At 44.1% G+C, this 24,821-nt stretch overlaps 1 protein-coding gene across 2 annotated transcripts in view; it reads right to left on the bottom strand.

The window, feature by feature from the left end:
* The window catches only part of PCP4 (Purkinje cell protein 4), a 132,345-nt gene that overhangs the window by 76,141 nt on the left and 31,383 nt on the right, over window positions 1-24,821 (bottom strand). Inside the window, exon 2 of one of the 2 annotated variants that reach the window (XM_068266032.1) lies at window positions 3,636-3,687. In XM_068266032.1, coding sequence (XP_068122133.1) covers window positions 3,636-3,687 — 52 coding nt within the window. The remainder of the gene's footprint in view (window positions 1-3,635; window positions 3,688-24,821) is intronic. The other variant, XM_068266033.1, reaches the window with a different exon arrangement.

Raw genomic sequence — 24,821 nt, 5'->3', positions numbered from 1 at the left:
TTGCAACAAGAACCTCCCATTGCAATGCACTGGAATAAGAATTTACCATTGTTATTACCTCTAATGCATTGCAACAAGAACCTCCCATTGTAATGCCTTGGAATAAGAATCTCCCCTTGCTATTACCTATAATGCATTGCAACAAGAACCTCCCATTTTAATGCACTGGAATAAGAATCTCACATTGTTATTACCTATAATGCATTGCAACAAGAACCTTCCACTGTAATGCACTGGAATAAAAATCTCCCATTGTTAGTACCTATAATGCATTGCAACAAGAACCTCCCATTGTAATACACTGGAATAAGAATCTCCCATTGTTATTACCTATAATGCATTGCAACAAGAACCTCCCATTGTAATGCACTAGAATAAGAATCTCCCATTGTTATTACCTATATTGCATTGCAACAAGAACCTTCCATTGTAATGTACTGAAATAACAAGAAGTTTTAAACCAGGATGATACCATTTATTGGCTAACTAAAAATGAATAAAAATAAGCAAGCTTTCGGCCTTGCAGACTGGCTTATATCCTGTTAGTTTGCAAACTGGTGGTACAGACAGCTTATATACATGCAACATCAAAAGGGAAACCAGATATTTTTTCAAGCACAAATACATGTCATTAAGATGCCTTAATTCACACAGACCGTGGACCTGGGGTTAGAGGTTGTAAGCTAAGATAAGTATCCTTGTTTAATACCTGCTCACAGACCTGGGAGTTGGACTGACACAGTCGAGGTATCGTAAATTCTTAGTTCACAAGTTCAGCTATAATGGCTGAGAAAAGTTCAAATATCATCAATCTCATACCAATATAGAAAGTTGTTGTCCTTATTCAAACCGTTCTGCACAGCTTTGAACCAATTTATAAATTTTGTTTCTGCTATTAATCGATTATCATTTGACGTTTTGAAGCCACCCTTCAGGGCAGTGACACGAAGATCATCCATGCTGTGTCAGTTGGACCGAAAGTGTGTAGCAACTGGGAGTCCAGATTTGGTATCATTAATAGTGTGCCTGTGTCCATTCATACGTTTACGCAGAGTTTGTCCAGTTTCTCCCACGTACATAACATTGGGGCATTTCGCACACATGATCAGATATACCAGATTGGTGGAACCACAGGAAAATGTACCTTGTACTCTGTACTCCTGTTGTGAACCTGGTATCGTTACCCTGTCAGTGGAGTAAATGTGTCTGCAGGTCCCACATATTTTTTGTCGGCAGGGTGATGTTGGTGAGGTTTTGTTGAGGCCTATTCAAAGAACTCCACTAAGAATCTCCCATTGTTATTACCCATAATGCATTGCAACAAGAACCTCTCATTGTAATGTATTGGAATAAGAATCTCCCATTGTTAGTACCTATAATGCATTGCAACAAGCACCTCCCATTGTAATGTACTGGAATAAGAATATCCCATTGTTATTACCTATAATGCACTGCAAAAGGAGCCTCCCATTGTAATGTACTGGAATAAGAACTTTTCATTGTAAGTACCTATAATGCACTGGAATCATAATTACCTATAATGCATTGCAATAAGCGCGTCCCTGTAATGCCTGGGCACTAGATACTAGCAGATACATATATATCGAGAAGTCGGGGATAGCCAAAGGTCATACACGTATCAGAAACAGAGGTACCAGTCAGACAAAATCAGAGTTGTTAACAGACCGAGGTCTAAACCGAGTATCAGATGTCTGCAGTACAGGAAGGATGAAACTAAACAAAGTGAGGGGTACACAGGAAAACAATCAGGAGAATATACAATATACAAGACTGATCTAGAGTACATATATATTGTCAGTGTCTCCATATATATATAGCTCTGAAAACTAGCTGACTTAGGCACAATAGCAAGGTCCAGCGCTCATCGAGCTGATAGCTATAACGGACAGCAAGTAACTGAATGCCCTGGGCTTACAGTATATAGGAGGAATAGATCACAGATAACATCCCTGCAGCAAGTGTCAGCTGACCACAGGAATCAGCTGACACACCTCAGACACGCCTCCTTAACCTATAACGGCAGCTCTGAGCTGCGTGCGTCCTCATAGGGAGACTGCCAGAAACAACACGCTGACTCACTCTACAGGGGAGCCGGAGATGCGTCTGAACAAAGAGGAAGAAGAAGCTTCTTGCAGCTGCTCAACATTGTCAGAGCAGTCTCCAGAGACAGCACCAGATAAGTTTGTTACACTCCCATTGTAATTACCTATAATGCACTGGAATAGGAATCTTCCATTTTAATTACCTATAATGCACTGCAATAAGAACCTCCACACGCTCTTCCGATGCAGCCCCACTGTGCCATTCTCTCCACTGGTTACCCATTACCCAGAGGATCCAGTTCAAACTCCTGACTCTAACATACAAAGCCCTCCACGAGTTGTCTCCTCCATACATCTCCTCATTAATCTCAAGATATTGTCCCTCCCGCAACCTTCGCTCCTCCCAAGAAATTATCCTGGCCTCTAAGCTGATCACCTCCTCTCATGCTCGCATCCAGGACTTTACACGAGCATCATCCCTTATCTGGAACTCTCTTCCACAGCCTGTACGTCATGCTCCAAACCTGGACATCTTCAAACGCACTCTTAAAATACACCTTTTCAGACAAGCTTATAACATTCTATAGCCCTTATTTACTTCTCTGTCACAATGTAATCAGAGGCAAAGAATCACTGCCTCATCCATCCTTCACCCCCTTACCTAGTGTGTCCCCCACAATCCATTAGATTGTAAGCTCGCAAGGGCAGGGTCATCCTCCTAATGTTTACTGTTCTTGTAACAATATTTGTGCTGCTTGGAACTCTGCTGTACATTTGTTGGTTGTATCTACGTTCCCCTTGTCGTCTTATTGTGCTTTGTAAAGCGCTGCGGAATATGTTGGCGCTATATAAATAAAAAAAAAAAAATAATAATAATAATGCACTGGAATAAGATCCTCCCATTGTAATTACCTATGATGTACTGGATTAAGAACCTCCCATTGTAATTACCTCCAATTGCAATAGCAGGTGGTAGAGTTGTTGTTTTTTTTTTGGGGGGGGGGGGGGGGGGGGGGGTTTGAAGATGAATTGCTTGAAGATGAATTGCTCACATAGTTGCATTATGGGTGAGAAAAGCCTCGAGTATCTGCTTATACACTGTTACTTATGCCACAACCCTCTCAATGCTGACTGACCAAGAAGAGAAAATAGGAAAAAAAAATCTCTGTACTAGTGGCAGGTCTAATCAAAATAAAAAATAATATCCGTCACCAAGCCTGGAAACACTTTTCAGAGATCGAACTTGGCGACACCACTTGTTTGTACTCCAGCGCCCCCAATGTTCCACTTAATTGTTCCAAGCCGTACCATGAAGTAAGAACATCCATCAATAGATTTACTTCAGCAGGTTAAAATGGCCAAAATGTTCTTCTTCCACACTTTCCTCTAAGTACACTTAAAAATAAGCAAAAAAAGCAGTAACCTGTGAATTTTGTGTGTATTTACTATTTGAATCACAAATCTGCTACTAAGGGTCAGGCAATGGCTGCTCTGATGAGAGCTGGGCTCAGCAACCTGCCAGTGACCATTCATGTGATGAAATTCATACCAGAGCACAAAGAACAATCTTACCATTCCCACCTGATTTGTTGTCCTTTCCGCTTGTCGCTCCAGAACTCTGTCTCTAGATGGAGAAAGAAAAAGGGAAAATATTACTTTGGTCCAAATATGTTTTAAGGATGTAAAATAGAAATGGCTACAGATCAGCACAATTCACATTCATTCACTCTGATGGTAGACAGCAGAACTGACACTCTCTGTAACCTGGATAAAATTAAAGTGACCATACACTTGCCGACTTGACAGGCGATAAACCATCCGATTCAATCATTTGTATCGAATCGGATGAAAACCAGTGCTGCCAAAAGCATGCACAATCAACGATTCGACCAGTTCCAGGCCAAAATTTGTCTAATGTATTGATATGACACGCTGGGAAATCTTGGGGTGGTGTGCTTGATCGAGTGCACTGCAGTAACGCGTGTGATGATCACGAATTACGAACGCGACAGAGACTTCTGGCCGCTGTCCTCCCAAATGTCTTACGTGCACTTGATGTCCGTGCATTGATACTTTACCAGTTGAGCCGCCCCCTAAATGTCTGCCACTGTGTCTGATGGACTTCCTCATTGGCGCCTCACATGACTACTAACATATTTCACGTGGTATTGCCCCATGTGCCATAACGCCGGTAGTCACGTGGGCAGGCCCGTTTCTAAGGGCCGTGCAGCCATGCGGCAGCCCTGAGCGCAGACAGCCAAAGGGCGCTGCGAACTCTCCCTCCCTCTCCCCAGGGGACTGCAGAGTAATTAGCTCAGGGAAGCACAGTATACAGCCAGTGGCGTTCCTACTGTAGTGCGCAGGGGGGCGTGGCGCACCGGGTGACAGACAGCCAGGGGGGTGTCACCACGACCCCCCACAGCAGCAGAGCAGGAGGGGGAAGCAGCGCTAGAAGGAGGAGCAGTGGGGGCAGCGGTGGGGAGAGGGGAAATACCCCCCCCCCCTCCCTCGGGACCCCTCCTTCTGCCTCTCTCCCCCTCCATTTAGCGGTGGCAAGTGCGGGCTCGGCGGCGGGGAGACAAGCAGAGAATTACTCACCACTTCCGCGTTCCAAGCGCTGGCTGTCGTCACAGATCTCCGCCTTCAAAGCCGCCCACTGTGCTTCCTGATAAGCAAAAGCACAGTGGGCGGCATTGAAGGTGGAGATCTGTGACGACATACGCTGCCAGCACTTGGAACGTGGAAGTGATGAGTAATTCTGCGCATGTCTCCCCGCCGCCGAGCCCGCACTTGCCACCGCTAAATGGAGGGGGAGAGAGGCAGAAGGAGGGGTCCCAGGTGAGGGAGGGGGAGGATATTTCCCCCCTCCCCACCGCTGCCCCATTGCCCCTCCTTCTAGCGCTGCTTCCTCCCTCCTGGGACATCTATACTGGGGTCAACTGTACTAGCTATACTGGGGGCAACTAAACTAGCTATACTGGGGGAAATTAAACTAGCTATACTGGGGCAACTATACTGGGGGCAGCTATACTAGCTATACTGGGGGCAACTAAACTACCTACACTGGGGGCAACTAAACTACCTACGCTGGGGGCAACTAAACTAGCTATACTGGGGGCAGCTATACTAGCTATACTGGGGGCAACTAAACTAGCTATACTGGGGCAACTAAACTAGCTATACTGGGGGGCAGCTATACTGGAGGCAACTATACCAGCTATACTGGGGGCAACTATACTAGCTATACTGGGGGCAACTATACTGGGGGCAACTATACTAACTTCATTGTGGGCAACTAGCTTCACTGGGGGCAGCTATACTGGGGGAAACTACTAGCTATACTGGGGCAACTATACTAGCTAATACTTTAAATTACAGTTAGCTCCGCCCTCATCCGGTCATGACCACGCCCATTTTTACCGCGCAGCACGCCACAGGTTGTGGCCACGCCCATTTTTTTTAGGGGGGTGTTTCTTTTAATACCCAGCACCGGGTGCCAAATGCCCTAGGTACGCCACTGTATACAGCTACACTGACTGGCCAGGGGGGAAGGGGGGCAATCTCCCCCCAGGCCGCCTTTCATTCAGTGATTTAGGGCAGGTCTGGTGTCTGGTGTATTCGGGTTTGTTGTAAGGCAATGTGAAACTTGAGGCTAGCTGATAAAAGTGCAATCAGAGGACAGGCAAGCTGGTAAATATACACAGCATGATGCAGAGCTTGCCTGAAGGGTCCGTGGGCAAACATCTGTCTGGTTTCTCCCCATTGTTATTATGACTGCATGTGTGGATAAGGTGTTATACAAGTTAAAAAGTTTTTGACAGTCCCTAGACTCCAGGAGGGCTTTCTGACTTGTGTGAGAGACTGGCAGGGACAGGCGTCCTATTACAGGCAAGTAGCCTCTGTGTGATGTGCAATACAGATAGGCTCTCTGCTCCATCTCAGGCTATTCTCAATTTCTCTCCACTCCTCTCTGGGCTAGTGCACGCCAAAATCTCAATAGCAATCGCTAGCAATTTGTGAGTGTGATTTTGTGAAGCGATTTTCAGAGCTATTTTCTAATGAATTGCTCCAAAAAATGCTACACACTGCATGTAGCATTTTTTGGAGCAATTCATTAAAAAAAATCGCTCTGAAAATCGCTTCACAAAATCACACTCACAAATTGCTAGCGATTGCTATTGCGATTTTGGCGTGCACTAGCCCAGAGAGAGGAGGAGTGGAGAGAAATTGAGAATAGCCTGAGATGGAGCAGAGAGCTTATCTGTATTGCACATCACAAAGAGGCTACTTGCCTGTAATAGGACTCCTGTCCCTGCCAGTCTCTCACACAAGTGAGAAAGTAGCCCTCCAGGAGTCTAGAGACTGTCAAAAACTTTAACTTGTATAACACCTTATCCACACATGCAGTCATAACAACAATAGAGAGAGACCAGACAGATGTTTTCCCACGGACCCTCCAGGCAAGCTCTGCATCATGCTGTGTATATTTACCAGCTTGCCTGTCCTCTGATTGCACTTTTATCAGCTAGCCTCAAGTTTCACATTGCCTTACAACAAACCCGAATACACCAGACACCAGACCTACCCTAAATCACTGAATGAAAGGCGTCCTGGGGGGAGATTGCCCCCCTGGCCAGTCTGCCCCTGAACTATACTGGATACCTATACTGGAGGCACCTACCTGGCTAATCTATACTGGGGGCAATTATACTGGGGCACCTATGCCTGGCTACCTATATTGGGGGGACCTATAGCCCACTACCTATACTGAGTGCAACTAGACCTAGCTAACCTATACTGCAGGCATCTTTACCTGGCTCTGGCACGGGGGGAAGGGGGGGGCGCAATTCTTACACTCTCGCACTGGGTGCATTTTCAACCTAGAAACTGCCCTGCACGTGGGGCACCAATGTGGAAGTACGGTGGACACTCGGGAGACAGTGTGACAGGGCACTGGAGGGGGGGTTTGTAATGTTACATAAAACATTAGCGACAGGGGTGGCGGATGTGGCATCACAAGGATGTATCACCACAGATTTTATGCTGAAATTGATTGGGAATCGGCTTGCGGTGTATGGGTATCCAACATATTTCTCTCTGATCAGATTGGATCAGAGAGAGTGCTGTCTCTTTGTCAAATCTACCCATCATCGCTAGATGTGTGGGCATCTTTATACATTTTCACTACAGATGGTCAATGAGATGATAACCAATTTGGTTTCTATTCAGCTTGGTACTGTGCCAACCAGACACACTTTCTAAAGATTCTGATTGGCCCATTTCCAGCATACAGGAGTCATCGTGGGAGTGATAGAGAGAGTGAGAACCCAATTATATAGTGATCTTTATTGAACACTACCACGAGGTAATACAATTTACATATCTAATGCACAGTCTCCTCCACCCGTGCTACAATATGGATATGGTGTAGAATTCCTTTGAAGTCACATTCCAGGATTTAAAAAAAAAATTACACTTCAAGCTAGAAATACCGTATATACTACTGTCAGAAAATGCATGCACACCTAAAGAGGAACTGAAGTGAAAATAACGTAATAAATAAAATAAAAAAAATGTTTTTTTTTTGTTTTTTTTTTACTATATTCATTTATAAATTATTTAGTCAGTGTTTGCACATTGGCACTCCAGTCAAAAAAATGTTATTTATTTGACCCAGGCAAGAATAAAAAAATAAACTCTTTTAATAGGCAAGAAAATGGTTCATTTACACGTAATTGTTTATCTTGCTGTCTTTGTTCTTATTGGGATGTGCCATATTTCCTGTCCCAGTGGCAGAGTCATTCAGAACAGGAAGAGAGGCATATTTTTCCAGTCTTGATGCAAACAGCAATAAAATCCTGACAAAGGTGCTCACATCTTCCCACTCAATTGAAATTCTTTTGGCCTTTTTGAGCAATAGGTCCAATTTCGGACATATCTAACATAGGAAAAATGGCTTCCGCTAGGGCCCAATCCTCTGTCGTTGTGCCACATAGTTCAGATAGTTCAGATATTATATGGGCGCATTTGGGCTTGTTACTAGGGGTGGCCTTTTCATATCTACTCCCGGTGTGGTGTCACCCTATGTGAAACAAAGTCTCCCCCTCTGGCACCATGCTGTGCTGCAAAATTCTGCTGGCGCATGTGCGATGGGGGCGAAGCGCATCAAATAAAGGCACCTGGAAATGTTGGCGCCCGGTAATGCAGAGAGTAAAATATCTGTATTTAATACCGATATTTTACTATAAAGTGTAAAATACCAATATTTTACTATAACTAAGCTAAACCTAACCCTACTTTCACACAGATCCCTCCCCCCGACATCTAACCCTTAATACCCTCCCTACCTGCACAAACTACCTACCTGACACCTAACCCTTAATACCCCCCTACCTGCACAAACTGCCTACCTGACACCTAACCATTAACCTCCCTGGCGTTATGATTATTTCCCGATTTTAGTGTATGAAAGTGGTGCAATTTTTTCACACGCTTTTAGACCCTAAAAATCATACCGCTAGATAGATCTGGAGCAGCCCTGCACATTACTCACCTCCCATGGATCCAGCTCGAGGTTACTGCTCTGAGCTTCGGATTTCCATCCTGAGCCTGACTTGGGATTACTGCTAAGAAGGTTAAATCCCCCCCCCCCCCCCCACACACACACACAAACTACCTACTTGATGCCTAACCCTTAACCCCCCACAAACTACCTCCCTGACGCCTGACCCTTAACAAGCATGTCCCCCCCAAAACTTACCTCCCTGACACCTAACCTAGACATACAAAAATGCAAATTCTTGGGTGTCGCCATGGGCCCCTATACAAATATCAGCTTTTGGGTGCCCGCGGTGCGCCCAAATTTCCACTACAATGCCTAAATACCGATAAAATATATTAGTGCCTATGGCGGCATCTAATAAGTTTACTTGCTGCATGTGCTCAAATTTACTGCTTCCGGGGTGGAGTTGGTACAGTGTACGTACTTGCACTGGCCCCGCTTACTACCCCTGAATTAATGCCAAGTCCCCTACTGGGAATAGTGAGAGGAGGTAGAGAACCTTTGGATTCCCGCTTCTGCAGCACTCTATGGATCGCCCTTGTCTCCCACGCATACAAGAACAAAGTGCTGGGGAAGGGGAGACGTGGGCGATCCAGAAATTGGTTCAGAAGGGGTTAATGCTCGGCAGGCTGAGATACCTGCGCTGCGTACGGTGGGGGTCTCGCCGTTCTCCCGCCGCTCACTTCATGCAGCGAGATGACACGCAGCTCCCAATTACCAGCTTGGAATGATCCCGGAATGTCCGCAGGGCAACATTATGAAAGGATAAACAGTTTGTTGCTGTGTAGGTGGAGGCATCATTTGTGCACAGCTCCCAGGCACATTAATGTTTTATAGGCTGATTAAACGCACATTGAGAAACTCCCTGAAAAGGGCCACAATTACGTAACAGGGGTTTTTATTCTATTTGTGCCCATCTGCTGCTAATGATATAAACAAACTCTTACAGCGGAACTAAACTTTTCTATCCAGCGATGTGTAGTAATGCTGCGTATAGAAACCCTTCTACACAAGGCAAATACATGAGTATTTTCTACTGGCGGTATAAGCAGTGATGTATTCACAGGGATCATAGAGGTCGCCTCCATTACCTGCTGGGCAGGCAATGGCTAGTTTGCTGCTCCAGCTGCTGATCGTTGGTAGTATGGCTGCCTCTGTGTGCATCCTTCCCAAAGAGGTAATACCAAATTATTAACGTGCCTCCTGCTGTCCCAGTCAGACATGGATTCAAACAATGGATCGTTGTACCAACAATACAGCACACATTGTCAAAACAGCAACAGCATATATTTAAAGTTATATTGTCTTTTTTAGTAGAACCAGTGTCCCTTTGCCCACTTGTTTCCCTTGCTGGGCTGTAGGCTCGGTCCTCGTTTTGCTCAGACAACTTTTTATTCTACTCTATGTCCACTTGGATAGTGGACATTGCACACCAGGACCCAGGCTGCTTACTCAGGTTGGAACAATGTTAGTACTGCTGATTGGTATTATGGGGTTAATTTATGGCATGCATGACTTTGAACATGTTTAGTGGCATTTGTTTGCTATTTTGATGGGTATGCTGAAATGTTGGAGTACCGGCACCAATCCAGGTAAAGTGTTTTATTAAAGCTCTTTTACTGCATCAGAAAAATGGCTTGAGCAATGACAGACGCTGTTTCGGGCATAGCTCTTTCTCAAATGGTGGCTGCTGCAATTTGAGAAAGGGCTATGCCCGAAACAGCGTCTGTCATTGCTCAAGCCATTTTTCTGATGCAATAAGAGAGCTTTAATACAACACTTAACGTGGAGTGGTACTGATCCATTGTTTGAATTCCAGTACTGAGAGTCTCTATGGACACCGAGGCTGCGATCCTGGCACACCAACTCATCTCCTATTTGGTGCTCCTCCTGTTTTGTTGACCCAGTCAGACATGAATGCAGCTCCCTTCCCTATCTGTGTTCAAAGGAAAAGATTGGCTGGTGCACCCGTTCAACTCCTTCCTTCCCACTAACCTGTGAGTGGTGACTGGACAAGAGGAGGAGTCTGTTTTCAAAACATTTTTATTAGCGGAACAACCCAGGTAAATAGCGTTGAATATACAATGGCATTTTGAAAATGATTTTTAAGGGGAGGAGATTGGACAAGCACTGTGTTCAGTCCAGCCAAACAGCATCTGACATTCACATAGGAAGTCATCTGCACTGCAAACACAACAAAGCAGGTAATAAAAAAGAATAACGTTAAAATGGTTTATTTGCAAAATAGAGAAAAAAAAATGTGTATCGCCTATATACTGCAAACTACAGTATGACATTTTTCACACACCATGAATTTAAAGCGGGATTGTCACGATCAATAAATTTCAACAGCAACTGGTCTGAGTGTATTAAGTGATAAGGATGCTAATTCTGCATTCAAAACTTTCAAAACTTTTTCTGCTGTTATGGTTTGGAGTTATCACATACTTTTGGAGCACTGGCCCTTTAATAGTCAGTGCCAAACAGTTGCATGCTGGGGATTCTTTTTATCTATAATATATTCCTCCTCTTCCATTTATTTCCCTGCCTAGCTTCCTATCTGAAACACAATCCCCTGCTCACTTGTGTTTACAAGCAAGGCTGAAGTGACTTAGTGATTGGAGAAGAAAAGAAAAAAAGTAAAGGGCAGAAATGACATCAGGATTTAGCCTAAACTGTGGGCAAAAGACATGGTTCCCACCAGGAACAGAATTCTTTTCATTTACTATATACAATTCACTGAAAACAAAATTTAGACAGTACAATACATGTGTTATGTAAGTAGATCAAGTATCTATCTACTTATATATGTGTCTTTTTCCCTGGCATAGTTTGGCTAATCCTTTAAAATAACACAAGCCTGAATTAGGCTTCAAAAAAGTCAGTATCAATACTGACTTGCCACCTGCAAAATGCCTCTAATTATTTGTTTGCCCTAGCAGTTAGCTATAGTTTCCTTGGTATGAAGATGCATGCCAGTGTGTTTGTTGGGGTAACAGGAAAAAAGGGCGCCGGCAGCTAGTGGACAAAAAAGGGCGCCGCGTGGATCGGGGAGGGAGGCCCTAGAGCTGCGCAGCCACACTCGCGTCGGTGCGGACTGCGCATCCGCGGCCTCCTCCGGCGGCCATATTTGAGGAGGCAGGAGAGCCCGACCCGGGCTGGGGGGTCGGGGCCCGGCCGGAGGGAGGACAAGCAGCGGGGACCCAGCGGAGCTGCACGGAGGGCGCGGATGGTGTCCTCCGTGCCTTCAAACGTGATACAGGTACAGACCTTTTTTATGGATGTGGGCTCGTAAGTCCTTTAAAGAGAATCTGTATTGTTAAAATCGCACAAAAGTAAACATACCAGTGCGTTAGGGGACATCTCCTATTACCCTCTGTCACAATTTCGCCGCTCCTCGCCGCATTAAAAGTGGTCAAAAACAGTTTTAAAAAGTTTGTTTATAAACAAACAAAATGGCCACCAAAACAGGAAGTAGGTTGATGTACAGTATGTCCACACATAGAAAATACATCCATACACAAGCAGGCTATATACACCCTTCCTTTTGAATCTCAAGAGATCATTTGTGTGTTTCTTTCCCCCTGCAGTTCTCATGCACTGAAGTTTCAGGCTGCTCGTTTCTTCCTGCAAACAACTTTGCCTTTGTCTGTAATTCCTCAGTATGTGAAAGCCCAGCCAGCTCAGAGGACGATTTATCCAGCTTGTAAAAGATAAGAGAGAAGAGAGAAGCTACCCTAATCTAAATAATACACAGGCAGTGTGCATAGAGGGGCCTGGAAGGGGGAGTTCATAGCAGAACCACAACACTGAAGAACTTGGCAGCCTTCCAGACACAGGCTGACAAGTCTGACAGGGGAAAGATACATTGATTTATTACACAGACTGTGATAGTAGAAAGTGCTGCAGTAAGCCAGAACGCATTAGAATAGCTTTTGGAACTTGTAGGATGATAAAAAACAGGATGCAATTTTTGTTACGGAGTCTCTTTAAGGTTCACTTTAATGATTTCTAAATTTGTAAAACATTATTTGTAAACAAAATACAACACAATATTTTTATAAACGCTATTACCGCTTATCGTTTACACCCCGCGCCCTTTTTTCCGACGCCCTTTTTGGATGTATGCGTTTGTTGGTTCACTACACCTTTTCTGAGCTTCCCCTGTGACCTATAGTGCTTCATCTTGATCAGATTTCAGTGGCAATCTCATCAAGCACTGATTGAAGCCCTGCCCCTGCTACAGGTATAGATGCAGCACAGCACTATGTAACTTTCACACTCACACCACTCCTACCTCGCTTGAGCGAGAAAAATTCCCCATCGCAACCAAACACATTTTCAACTGATAAACAATGAGAAGTGTATCAATCAGACATGAAGGGGTTGATCACTGGCATATTTGTTAAAAATTGTTGGAATCAGCTAGAAAGACAAACCTGTGTATGGGTACTGTTAGGCATAGTTCACATTATAAATCGCAAGAGCGACTTTGTGAGCGCTTTTGTAAGCGCTTTTCCCAGCACTTTCAGGGCGATTTCTGATTTAGTAAAGAGCTTTTGTAAGCACTTTTGTGTGGCGATTAGCGTTTTTGTTTTTTTTAAATCAATCAGGAAGAAAACTCTTTGACCCGGAACTGAAGAATGACAATGTTTTTTTTTTAAAGTGCTTACCAAATCGCTTTTTCAAGTGCTTTGCGATTTCCCTTTACTCTGTTTTGAAACGCAAACGCTCAGGAAATGGTGCAGAAGCCACATTTGTGATTGGAAAGAAAGCTCATCGCTCATATGAGAATACTCACATTGAGAAACATTGCTCAAGTGCTTTTAAAGCGATTTTAAAAATCGCTAGCGCTTTGAAAGAACGAAAAACGCTCATAGTGTGAACAAGCCCTTAGGCAAGGAGCAAACTTGTTTGAGTTGTGCAACTTGCTCTACTGCCACTCCGGACATTGAAGTCAACGGACAGCCTTCTGCTTTTTTCTGCAGTTCATACTGTACATTTTCCCAATTACAATGTATTTTGCTGTAATATGGAAGATCTTGGATGTACACAGAAAATAGCCTGTTAAAAGTGTGATTGGAGAGCAATCGCAGATCACTGGTAGCACGGGAAATCGTCCATGAAAATGCAAGGACAATTGTTCTCCCTGCCCTACAGAACGAGAGAAAGCAGAGCGATGATTCATTAGTGTGGTGCACTCTCTTCACTGTCCAATCAGCAAACAGGTGCCTGACCCGTCTGTATTCACTCAATGGGTTTGATTCACTTAACCGTGATAACTCATACCATGGCCGCACTAGCGTTTTCACGAGGAAATTCACGAATTTTCGAGTGCAAATATTCACAATTGCGCGTGGAAATTCATGCTTGCGCGCAAAAAACGCTAACGCAGCCATGATATGAGTTATCGCGGTTTAGTGAATCAAGCCTAATATGCGTTGCTGTACAAATTGCGGCAATGTGTATGTTGTACGATACGCAAAAACATCAGAAGTGCATAGACTGCACTGTCTGATGTTCTCACTGTTGCAAAATGCACACTGACCCATTCACTGTAGTGAATGTGATCAGCAGGCACGACAGATGGTGTGGGTTTGCGTGCGTTGCACTTGAATTAGGAGCGCACGGAAATATGCGTTTTCTAATGTGGTCGAGGCATAAATCTGCAGGGTTAGCAGAGCAGTTGGGAGCAGACTAAGTTATCTGGCTGGGTTCTGTCTAAACCCATCGGAATCCCAGAAGTACTCAAAAAGAGTTATAAATCACAGAGCAGCTAAGATATTTTACATATACTGTACTTCAATTCTGCACATAGCTGACTGCATACCGTACTGTACCTTTAACTGGCTCTACCCATTAAGAGATGTGAATAGAGGCTGTAAATTACACTCTACACCCCACAGACAGTAGCTGAGAAATTTCCATAAGAGCCACACAGAATAGAAAAGCATCAATCAGGGGAAGTGATACAGAATGAGAGTGTTTTCTCTGCGTGCCGCCATGTTGGCTTGCTGCTTTCTATCTGTCACATCCTGTTATATGGCCGCTGTCAGGCTGAGAGTGGGACAATTTACTGACAGTGGGGGAGAGGACTGGCAATTGTAATACCGAGTTGTCTTTCTCATCGGCGACCTTGCTTGAGAAGAGATGGAGCTAACAGGAATTCACGCTGTTAAGCAATTTAGTATCATTCGATGTTCCAACAAGTATGACGCGCAAGAACACAGTCTTCTTTTCTCTGTTTGAAGTTAGACTAACTGTACTTACTGGTATTTGTAATGCATGCCCAGGTCCAGGGGTGTAACTACAAATCAAGGGGCCCCTTAGCAAAACTTTGATGGGGACCCCTTAATGTTCATAAACCTTCCCTTACCAACCCCTTGTGACCCTTAAAGTGACACTTAAAGAGACACTGAAGCGAAAAAAAATATATGATATAATGAATTGGTTGTGTACTATGAATAATTACTAGAAGATTAGCAGCAAAGAAAATATTCTCATATTTTTATTTTCAGGTATATAGTGTTTTTTCTAACATTGCATCACTCTATAATATGTCCAGATTACACAACACTCAGCATTCAAAATGATTCTTTCAGAGCAGTCTGTGAAGTAATAAACTCTCCTCTGCTAGAGGAAAAGTAAACAGTTAAATTACAGTTGAGATAATAAAAGTCAGATAACAGCCCTCTCCACGACCAAGTTGGTCGGAGAGCTTAAAGGCAGCCATACACTGGTCGATGTGCCATCAGATCGACCAGCTGACAGATCCCTATCTGATCGAATCTGATCAGATAGGGATCGTATGGCTGCCTTTACTGCAAACAGATTGTGAATCGATTTCAGCCTGAAACCGATCACAATCTGTTCAGCTGCTCCTGCCGCCTGTCCCCCCCCCCCCCCCCCCGTATACATTACCTGATGCGGGCTCCCGGGCGTCTTCTCTGCATCTTCTCAGCGCTGCACCCGCTCCATCCCGGCGCTTCCTGTGTCACTCCGTGACCAGGAAGTTCAAATAGAGCGCCCTCTATTTGAACTTCCTGGGTCACTGCAGTGACCCAGGAAGCGCCGGGATGGAGCGGATGCAGCGCTGAGAAGATGCAGAGAAGACGCCCGGGAGCCCGCATCAGGTAATGTATTTTTCATCGGATTGGCCGCCGCTAGCGACGCGCACTTAACCGCGGGCGATCGAGGGTAATTTCCCGCACGGCGCGATCGACGGACCGATCCGATTTCGGGAGGAAATCGGATCGTCGGCGGCGTTTACCGCGAACGATTGGCAGCAGATTCGATCCCAGGATCGAATCTGCTGTCGAAACGGCCGGGAATCGGGCCAGTGTATGGCCACCTTAATAGCTTTTTTGCATAGAGATAACAACTGGAGTTTCTCAACTCTTCCTGCACTGGAAACAATTAGACTGATGTATCTGATCTTAATGTTTTTTTTCTTAGCTGTACTACACATACAAATCATAATATCATCATTTTTTTTTCGCTTCAGTGTCTCTTTAAAGAGAACCTATACTGACTAAAATTATTTAAAATAAACACATGAGGTAACTTCAAATGAACATTACATAGTTACCTCGCCGCCAGTTTCTCTCAGAAGCTCACCATTTTCTTCTTACAGTGATCCCTTCCAGTTCTGACAACATTTTGTCAGAACTGAAATATATCAGTTGCTGTCGGTTATATATCAGTTGCTGTCAGTTACAGCTGAGAGGAGAACTGATGTGTCCATGTTTCCCTATGGCTCAAGTGGGCGATGTTACAGTTTAACAGTGTGCTGACCAGGAAGCTGTTATGGGGTAATGTCCATTTTCAAAATAGAGGACGGAGAATTCCATTGATCACAGTGGACAAACAGGATGCAGGAGAGGAAAAATAGGTTGAGGAGTAGACTACACAGGAGGTAAGTATGACCTGTGTATGGTTATTTTGACTTTTAATGTTCAGTTCAGGTTTTCTTTAAGCCTAAGGAAAAAAATCAGTTTTACTCACCTGGGGCTTCCACCAGCCCCCTGCAGCCATCCCGTGCCCTCGCAGTCACTTGTGGATCCTCCTGTCCTCCGCCGGCAGCTACTTTTGATTCGCTGACAAGCCAGACAGGCCTTGTGATGCTTAGTCTTCTTTGCGCTCCCGTCCTCAATAGCGCTATTGCAGATGGGAACACGAAGAAGGCGACGTATGGCCAGGCCTGCACAGGCACAGTGAGCCTGGCGGTCGAAACCGAAAGTAGCTAGCGGCGGGGGACAAGAGGATCCAATCGTGACTGCAAGGGCACGGGATGGCTGCAGGGGGCTGGTAGAAGCCTCAGGTGAGTAAAACTGATTTTTTTACTTAGGCTTAAAAATCCCTTTAAAGGGAAGGTCCAACCTATAAAAAAAAAATGAAATCTACTTACCCGAGGCTTCCTCCAGCCCCTAGCAGCTGATCTGTCCAACGCCACAGCTCCACTCTCAGCCGCTGGCTCCCGGTGCTGAGGACAACATTGCAAGGTCATCCTCTACTGCGCCTGCGCGAGCACTTCTGTCAATCAAATGCACGTGGTCGGAATGTACTGCACAGGCGCAGTAGTTCTGCATCTGCGCAGTACACTGCGGACAATGTGGATTTAATTGACAGCGGACGGCCTGGCGAGGCGCCAAGAGCAGAGAGTGAAGCTGCGGCGTGGGACAGATCAGCTGATAGGGCCTGTAGGAAGCCCCGGGTAAGTAGATTTCATTTTTTTAATAGCTGTTGTTACCTTTGACGCCAAGTGAGGCAGCTTCCTAAGGTGGCATGGGCCCTGGAGCGGCATATCAATGCCCCGTGCCTAAACCCTATGGCCCCTGCTCGTCTCACCTTGTGAGTTGGCAGCCCTCTCCCTGTTTGAGGTGTAGTACTGCATCCATACAGTGCTGCCTAATGAATGGGGTGTGGTTTAGTAGTCTAAGTTCCCACTCTTTTTTTGAGCAATACTATATTGAAGGTGGGCGTGGTCCGGGAATTCAGACTGCTAAGCTCCCAGACAGCGTAGGAGAAAGCTGGCAGTCCATATACAAAGCTGCTATGGCTTTTCTAGGCCTCTTCATTCCTATGTTTTATGAACAGCCACAAGCAGGAACAATTCAGGCAGATTAGACAGGCTGCAATAGCAGCAAACATGTGATCGCAACAGTTCCTGACTTGTGGGGCCCTAAGGAGCTGGGCATGCACGGGGTCATGACCCGCACATGCTCAGTAAAAGGAAGCACTCATGCAGAAAACTTGCATGGATTTCCTTTTCCTGGGCATGTGCAATTTGTGAACTCACATGTCCAGGTCAAATGCATTTGGTGAACTTTTAGGACTCTTAAAAGAAAATAATAAACGGAATTAGAGGGACCCGGGGGACAACAGAGAGTAGTGAATGCTTTTCAATACTTATAGGAGTACCAACCTTTACTTTCAAAGTTCTTTATTGATAAATAAATAACTCAAGTAAAGAATTTTAATTTAAACACACAAAAAACTATATGACATACAACAAATACATTTATTTAATATGATAGTAGTCATTTCTTAAGTCTCATCTGACCAAATTTCCAACCAAGAAGCAAAGTTAAGGCTCATACACACATCAGACTATAGTCTTTGGAAACTGAAAGATCACAGACCAATCTTACCACCCTTCATGTAGTATGCGAGCCATACTCTACACAGTCTTTTCTATGGAGCTGAACTCCCCATCAGACAGAAATCTTTGCAAGATGCTGCACACACAGATGCTGTACAGACACAAAAGATCAGTATCTGCAAAAGATTTGTTCCTGCCAAAGATCCGTTCCTGCAAAATGCATTCATAGTCTATGAGATCTGCAGATCATCATACATACATGATTTAACTGACATTCATCTGCAGATCAGATCCACCAGGATGGATTTTCAGATCTGCGGATGATTGCTTGATCTGCAGATAAATGTCAGTTAAATCATGTGTGTATGATGATCTGCAGATCTCATAGACCATCATTGCAATTTGCAGGAATGGATTTTTGGGAGGAACAGTTCTTTTGCAGATACTGATCTTTTGTGTCTGTACAGCATCTGTGTGTGCAGCATCTTGCAAAGATTTTTTTTCTGATGGGGAGTTCAGCTCCATAGAAAAGACTGTGTAGAGTATGGCTCTCATACTACATGAAGGGTGGTAAGATTGGTCTGTGATCTTTCATTTTCAAAAGACTATAGTCTGATGTGTGTATGAGCCTTTACACTCACTGGGCCCATATGCAATTAACTTTTTCTCCTGAGTTTTCTCCCAGGAAATATTTTTTCATCTTCTTTCTAAAACAACTTTTCAGAACTTTGCTATTGAAAAGAAAAGTAGCTGAAAAAGTACTAGCAAAATTGTTTTTAATATTTTCTTATTTGCTGGTGGTTTAAATGGTATTTTATTGACAAGTTGTGAAAAATCACCTAGGAGAACTCAGGAGAAATAGTAAATTGCATATGTTGTCTATATTGTGTTAACCATTATTTGCCTCAGATAAGATTGGAGAGGATAAATGAATTTCATAAGGAGATTCTAGCCAAACTTTCCAGACTTTCAGAAAGGCGAGGACAGTATCGTATAAGCAGCCAGAAAGTGAGGTACTCGCTGAGGAAAATGTAGTTTCTTTTGTTCACAATGAGATTCAAGTTCAAGAACTTGAGTCAAGTTCCTCAGAGAGCTACAGTATTTAGCATCTATGGTTATCCTAACTACAGAAAGAAATGTATTCAGCAATGTATCTTCTAACAGGGACAGATAGCTAAGATTCAGTTGCATTGATATGCAAAAATATGGTCCACACTATAAGCTTTGGACCATTGCAATTTGACTTTAGGGCATTCCCCAAATGTGTTTAAATGTACCTTTGTCTCGGCACTCTCAAAAACAGTTGGGTTGAATAGTGAGAGAATATTTTGGTATCCTCTCTGGGGTCACATAATAAGACACAATGTAGAACTTTTATTGAAGTTTTGGTTAAGTTCGTATTCGTAAAACATCTGGATGTTTTAGTCCAGATTTTTTTCCCATTCATCTTGATTTACAGTATTAAGAGCAACATAAATCATTTTCCCAAGCTTTTTGGAGAATTTAAGGTATTGTAAATCACTGATATAGCTTTGTTAAGAGGGCTTGAGGACAAAGACAATTTTTCAAGATGACTCAATGAAGATAGGGCAGAAAGAAAGCCCCTAGAGTGAATAAAGCTTTGGATCTGTGTGTATCTAGGGAATTTGCTCGTGGGGATGCTCAAAGTATCTCCAAGAAACATAAAGGACTTCCCTTCTTCATCCCTTATCATATCCAAAACTCTTACTATGTTTACTGACATCCATTATGAAAATGTATTTAGTACCATCCCCAGGGAAATTCCAGATTCCCAAACAAAAAGTAAAGTAGAGAAAACTTAGAGCATAGCTTATATTTATACTTTCATCTATTCCATACTTTTCATCTATTTCCATCCGTCCCGAACAAGCCCTCCAACCCCCAACCTTGGCACCCACCCACACACGTAACCTCAAGAAAGTAACTCGAGCAGCTGAATGGAAATGGAGGAAATCACGTCTCAATTCTGATTTCCTAGATTACAAGGCCAAACTGCTACTCTTCCACACTGCCCTCTCTGAAGCTAAACAAAGGTACTTTGCAGCACTGATTGGAACCCAAGCTTCCAACCCTCGATGGCTTTTTGCTACCTTTAATTCCTTTCTCAACCCCACACCTCCCCCTCCCAGCTCCTCCCTCTCAGCCAACGACTTTGCCAACCACTTCACCACTAAAATTGCAACAATATGCAATGAAATTCCCCTCCTCCATCCCTCCCTTCCCAACGCCTCTCAGGTTGTCCCCTTGCCTTCCCTCCCAGCTGCTCCCCTGTCTCATCCACCCCTCACCTCTTTTGCTCTTGCCACCATTGATGAAGTCAGCCTGCTGTTAGCGCCCCCCCCCCCCCCACCTCCTCCCCCTGCGATCCTGTACCTGCAAACACCCTTCGCCCCCACTTCCCTGACCTGGCCCCAGTCCTCACCTCCTTGTTCAACCTCTCCCTTTCCCCAGGCACCTTCCTCAAAGCCTTCAAACAGGCCACTGTACTTCCTCTGCTGAAAAAAACACTCACTCGACCCATCCCTACCCTCAAACTACCGCCCAATCTCCCTCCTTCCCTATGCCTCTAAACTCCTTGAATGCCTGGTCCACCAACGCATTACCCACTAGATCAACACCAACACCCTACTTGACCCCCTACAGTCTGGATTCCAACCTGCACACTCAACTGAAACAGCCCTCGCCAAGGTGGTCAACGACCAGTTATTTCCTCCTTCTCCTCCTTGACCTTTCCACAGCATTTCATACTGTAGACCACCCCCTCCTCCTCCAATCACAACAGTCCATGGGCATCCATGGTCTTGCCTTGGCCTGGATCCACCTATCTACCTATCCAATCGCTCCTTCACAACTTCCTTCAATGGCTCCTCCTCAACCCCTACCCCCTCTCAGTCGGGGTCCCCCAGGGCTCTGTTCTGGGATCCCTTCTGTTCTCCACATACACTTCCTCAATTGGCAAACTTATCTCCTCCCTGGGCTTCAAATACCACCTTTATGCCGACGACACTCAGATTTCCCTCCATACCCCCCATCTCTCATCCACCACCATAAACAAGGTCTCCTCATGTCTCTCAACAATTTCCTCCTGGATGTCAGCTAGGTTCCTGAAGCTTAACCTAGACAAAACTGAGCTCCTAATCTTTCCACCCCATGCTGCTGCACCCCTCCCAGATTTTCACCTCACAATCGACAACATAACCATTCGCCCTACCTCCCAGGCCCGCTGTCTGGGTGTCACCTTGGACTCTGACCTCTTCTTCATTCCCCACATCCAAAACATTACCAGAGCCTGCAATTTCCACCTCCGTAATATCTCCAAGATTCGCCCCTTCTTAACTCCGGACACAACCAAACTGCTGATCCATGCCCTCATCATCTCCCACCTTGATTACTGTAACTACCTCCTTTCTGGCCTCCCCTTGAAAGGCATTGCCCCCCTTCAATCAGTGATGAACGCGGATGCAAGATTCATCCATTCTTCGCACCGCTCCGCATCCATATCTCCCCTCTGTAAATCCCTGCACTGGCTCCCTATCTGTTTCAGGATAAGTTTGAAAATTCTGTGCCTGGCGTATAAATCTGTGCACAAAACCTGCCCTACCTACATCTCGGAACTAGTTCACAGGTATAAACCAGGTCATCCCCTCCGATCCTCCAATGACCTTCGCCTCACCGCTCCACGCATTTCCCACTCCCATGCCCACCTGCAGGATTTCTCAAGAGCCGCCCCCACCCTCTGGAACGCCCTTCCACCGCCCATCAGACTTGCTCCTTCCTTCAACACATTCAAGCAAGCCCTCAAAACCCACCTCTTTAAGATGGCCTAAACACCCCCTACCACACAATAACTCTCTGCTGAATATTTTACAGCCCCACCTAGTGTTTCCACCCCACCCCTTTAGATTGTAAGCCTCTGGCAGGATCCTCCCTTCCTTAGTGTAATCTACAGGATCGTGTGCTCCTGTCCTATGACAGTCTGTACTTGTATTACCGGGCCTTCCTAACCAGCAGCCCATATCGCATGATCATGTATTTTGTACAATTTGCCTTGTATAACTTTGTTCTATGTTGAATATCTTTGTTATGTCTTGTATCAGTGTATATATTTATTGTCCAGCTCTGCATAATATGTTGGCACTTTATAAATATAATAAATAATAATAATACATTTTGAATGATGCCTTTAGTGATTACTGATCCTAATCTGAATATATGGTTTGGTATATGACGTTACCAACGGGCATCTTGCAGTTTTAATTTCTAGCTTTTTTTGGGTGTTTGCCTTTGAACACAACTGAGATAGTTTGGGCTACTCTTCCAGACTCATGGGATTTGAAGTTATGAACCCCCATACGCCCTTATTTTTATGTCTTGTCGTTATAAAAGGAATCAATGCCCTAGTATAGCCCCAGATATATCTCATTACTTTTGATCGAATAGGAACCACCAGCTTTTATTTAATCTTAAACTTAATTTTCACTTCAGGTATGCTTTCAAGTGCACCGGAGGTGAAAATAAACTGATAAGATAAACAATTGTATTTATCCTCCAACTCCTAAAAATGACTTGTTCTAGCTATCCCGTGGTTTTATTTTATATTTAATAATTTACAAAATAGAACAAATATTTTGTTGTCTCTGCTCAGTGGCAGCCTATTAAGTGTCCCTGAATGAATATACATGAACTATTGACCTTTTTCTACCTCCCGCAGCTCTCAGAAGTTGTATTCTGCCAGGAAAACTTTTATGGCAGTAATCTGCTTATTATTAGTGAGGTTTACTATATTTCTGACAAGGTACCGACAAGACAGAAGCTGTCACTTCCACGCCTAAATATTCATTATTTCATGTAGCAAAATAAAACCAGTAAAACAGCCTGGTTATTATTATGTTTTGCACTTTACATACACATGTTTATCTCATCATGTCACATGTCACCTCGGGTACACTTTAAAAGCCTGGCTGAGCCTTGGAGGCAGTACACAGTGGGCTTGATTCACAAAGCCGTGCTAAATGTTTAGCACGGGTGTGCTAAACAGTTAGCACGTGAAGTGCCGTTCGCGGACTTTTGCGCACGCAAAGTGCCACGAATCGCGCGATCGCGGACTTTCGCACGTACACAGTTCGCACCACTTTGCGCGCGCAAAAGTCCATGAACGGCACTTCACGTGCTAACTGTTTAGCACACCCGTGCTAAACAGTTAGCACGGCTTTGTAATTCAAGCCCAATGTCATCAGCATAAATAGCATCCATTACTTAGACTATTGCTTGGAGTAGTGGGCAGGGATGAGCAGAAACTACGCCAGTGTGAATTTACGCATCGCAGTTCGCATCTACGCATCGTAGTTGGCAGGCGAAGTTTCAAAACTATGCTTACGATTTTACGCGTAGCGAAGTACCGTTATGCATAGTTTATGCTATGCGTAGTTCACATTTGTATTGCGAAGTAAAGTACGTTATTCGCGTCTATTTTTCCGCGTACGATTGTATGCTTACAAAATTACGCATTGGAAAGGGGATTGTACACAGAAGAGTTCCTGGTACAAGCATTTGTAGAGGAATTAATGTGTACATTTTTCCGCATAATGGCATAAGAGTCTGCATACACTCGCGTTGCACGTAATTGCGTATTTTAATGCGTACTCTACGAAATGCATACGAAGCGAGTATTTGCTTTTGAATACGTAGTTTGGCAAAGCGTAATTGTGTAAAACTATGCGTAGTTCCAGCGTAGCGAAGTTGGCTGACTACGACCATCCCTAGTAGTGGGCTATCTTTCCTTACAAAATGCCTAGAAATCTCCATCACTCCTAAAAACTGAGGAAGTTACTCAATAGAAGTGATGAAATATCTTCTAGGACTGAAAAATTGTTCAGTTAAAGCTACATTATGTTTTTGGGGATATTCCATCATCACCTGTATTAATGAGAACCTTCACAGATCAACTGATGAACATCCATTAGACATTGGTTGAGTAAAGCTGTACTGCTACTACAGTCAGTTGTAGTTTTAGTAGCCAGAATATGTTACTTTGAAAAGCTATCAGGTATTTCTGGAATGTCAACACTATTGACAATTGGCACCGTTGAATCCTTTCATGGAACTTTTTTTACTGCTGAATGACAGGTACACTTGAAGAAAATATTTGAACAAATGTCATAACACGACACTCCGATTGTCTTTTTATTTCCATCCTTATAGAGCACTCAAGGATTTGTTGAGTTTAAGAAGCCTGGAGACAGGCCATGTATCACTTGCTAGACAAATACGTCCCGTCATGTGTTTATCTCTGGGTACATTAGTAGCACTCCCAGCAGGGAGAAATCTCTCTCACACACGCTTTGTCATCTGAGAGGTATGTCCACCTAGCTATCATCTGAGGGATGTCAATGGACTAATATGCTACCGGCCATCATCAAAAAATTCACTTTTCCCATATATCTAAAGGAAGCCATACAGCATACAATTTATGTTGTTTTAGATCTTTTTAAAACAAACCTGAAATGGAAAAAACAAAAACAAAAAAAACACGTATGAAATAATGAATTGTATGTGTAGTCTGGATAAGGAATAG

This window comes from Hyperolius riggenbachi, chromosome 2 (genome assembly GCF_040937935.1).
Source record: "Hyperolius riggenbachi isolate aHypRig1 chromosome 2, aHypRig1.pri, whole genome shotgun sequence".
In the NCBI taxonomy this organism is placed as follows: domain Eukaryota; kingdom Metazoa; phylum Chordata; class Amphibia; order Anura; family Hyperoliidae; genus Hyperolius; species Hyperolius riggenbachi.
This window is presented reverse-complemented; position numbering and strand designations above follow the sequence as displayed.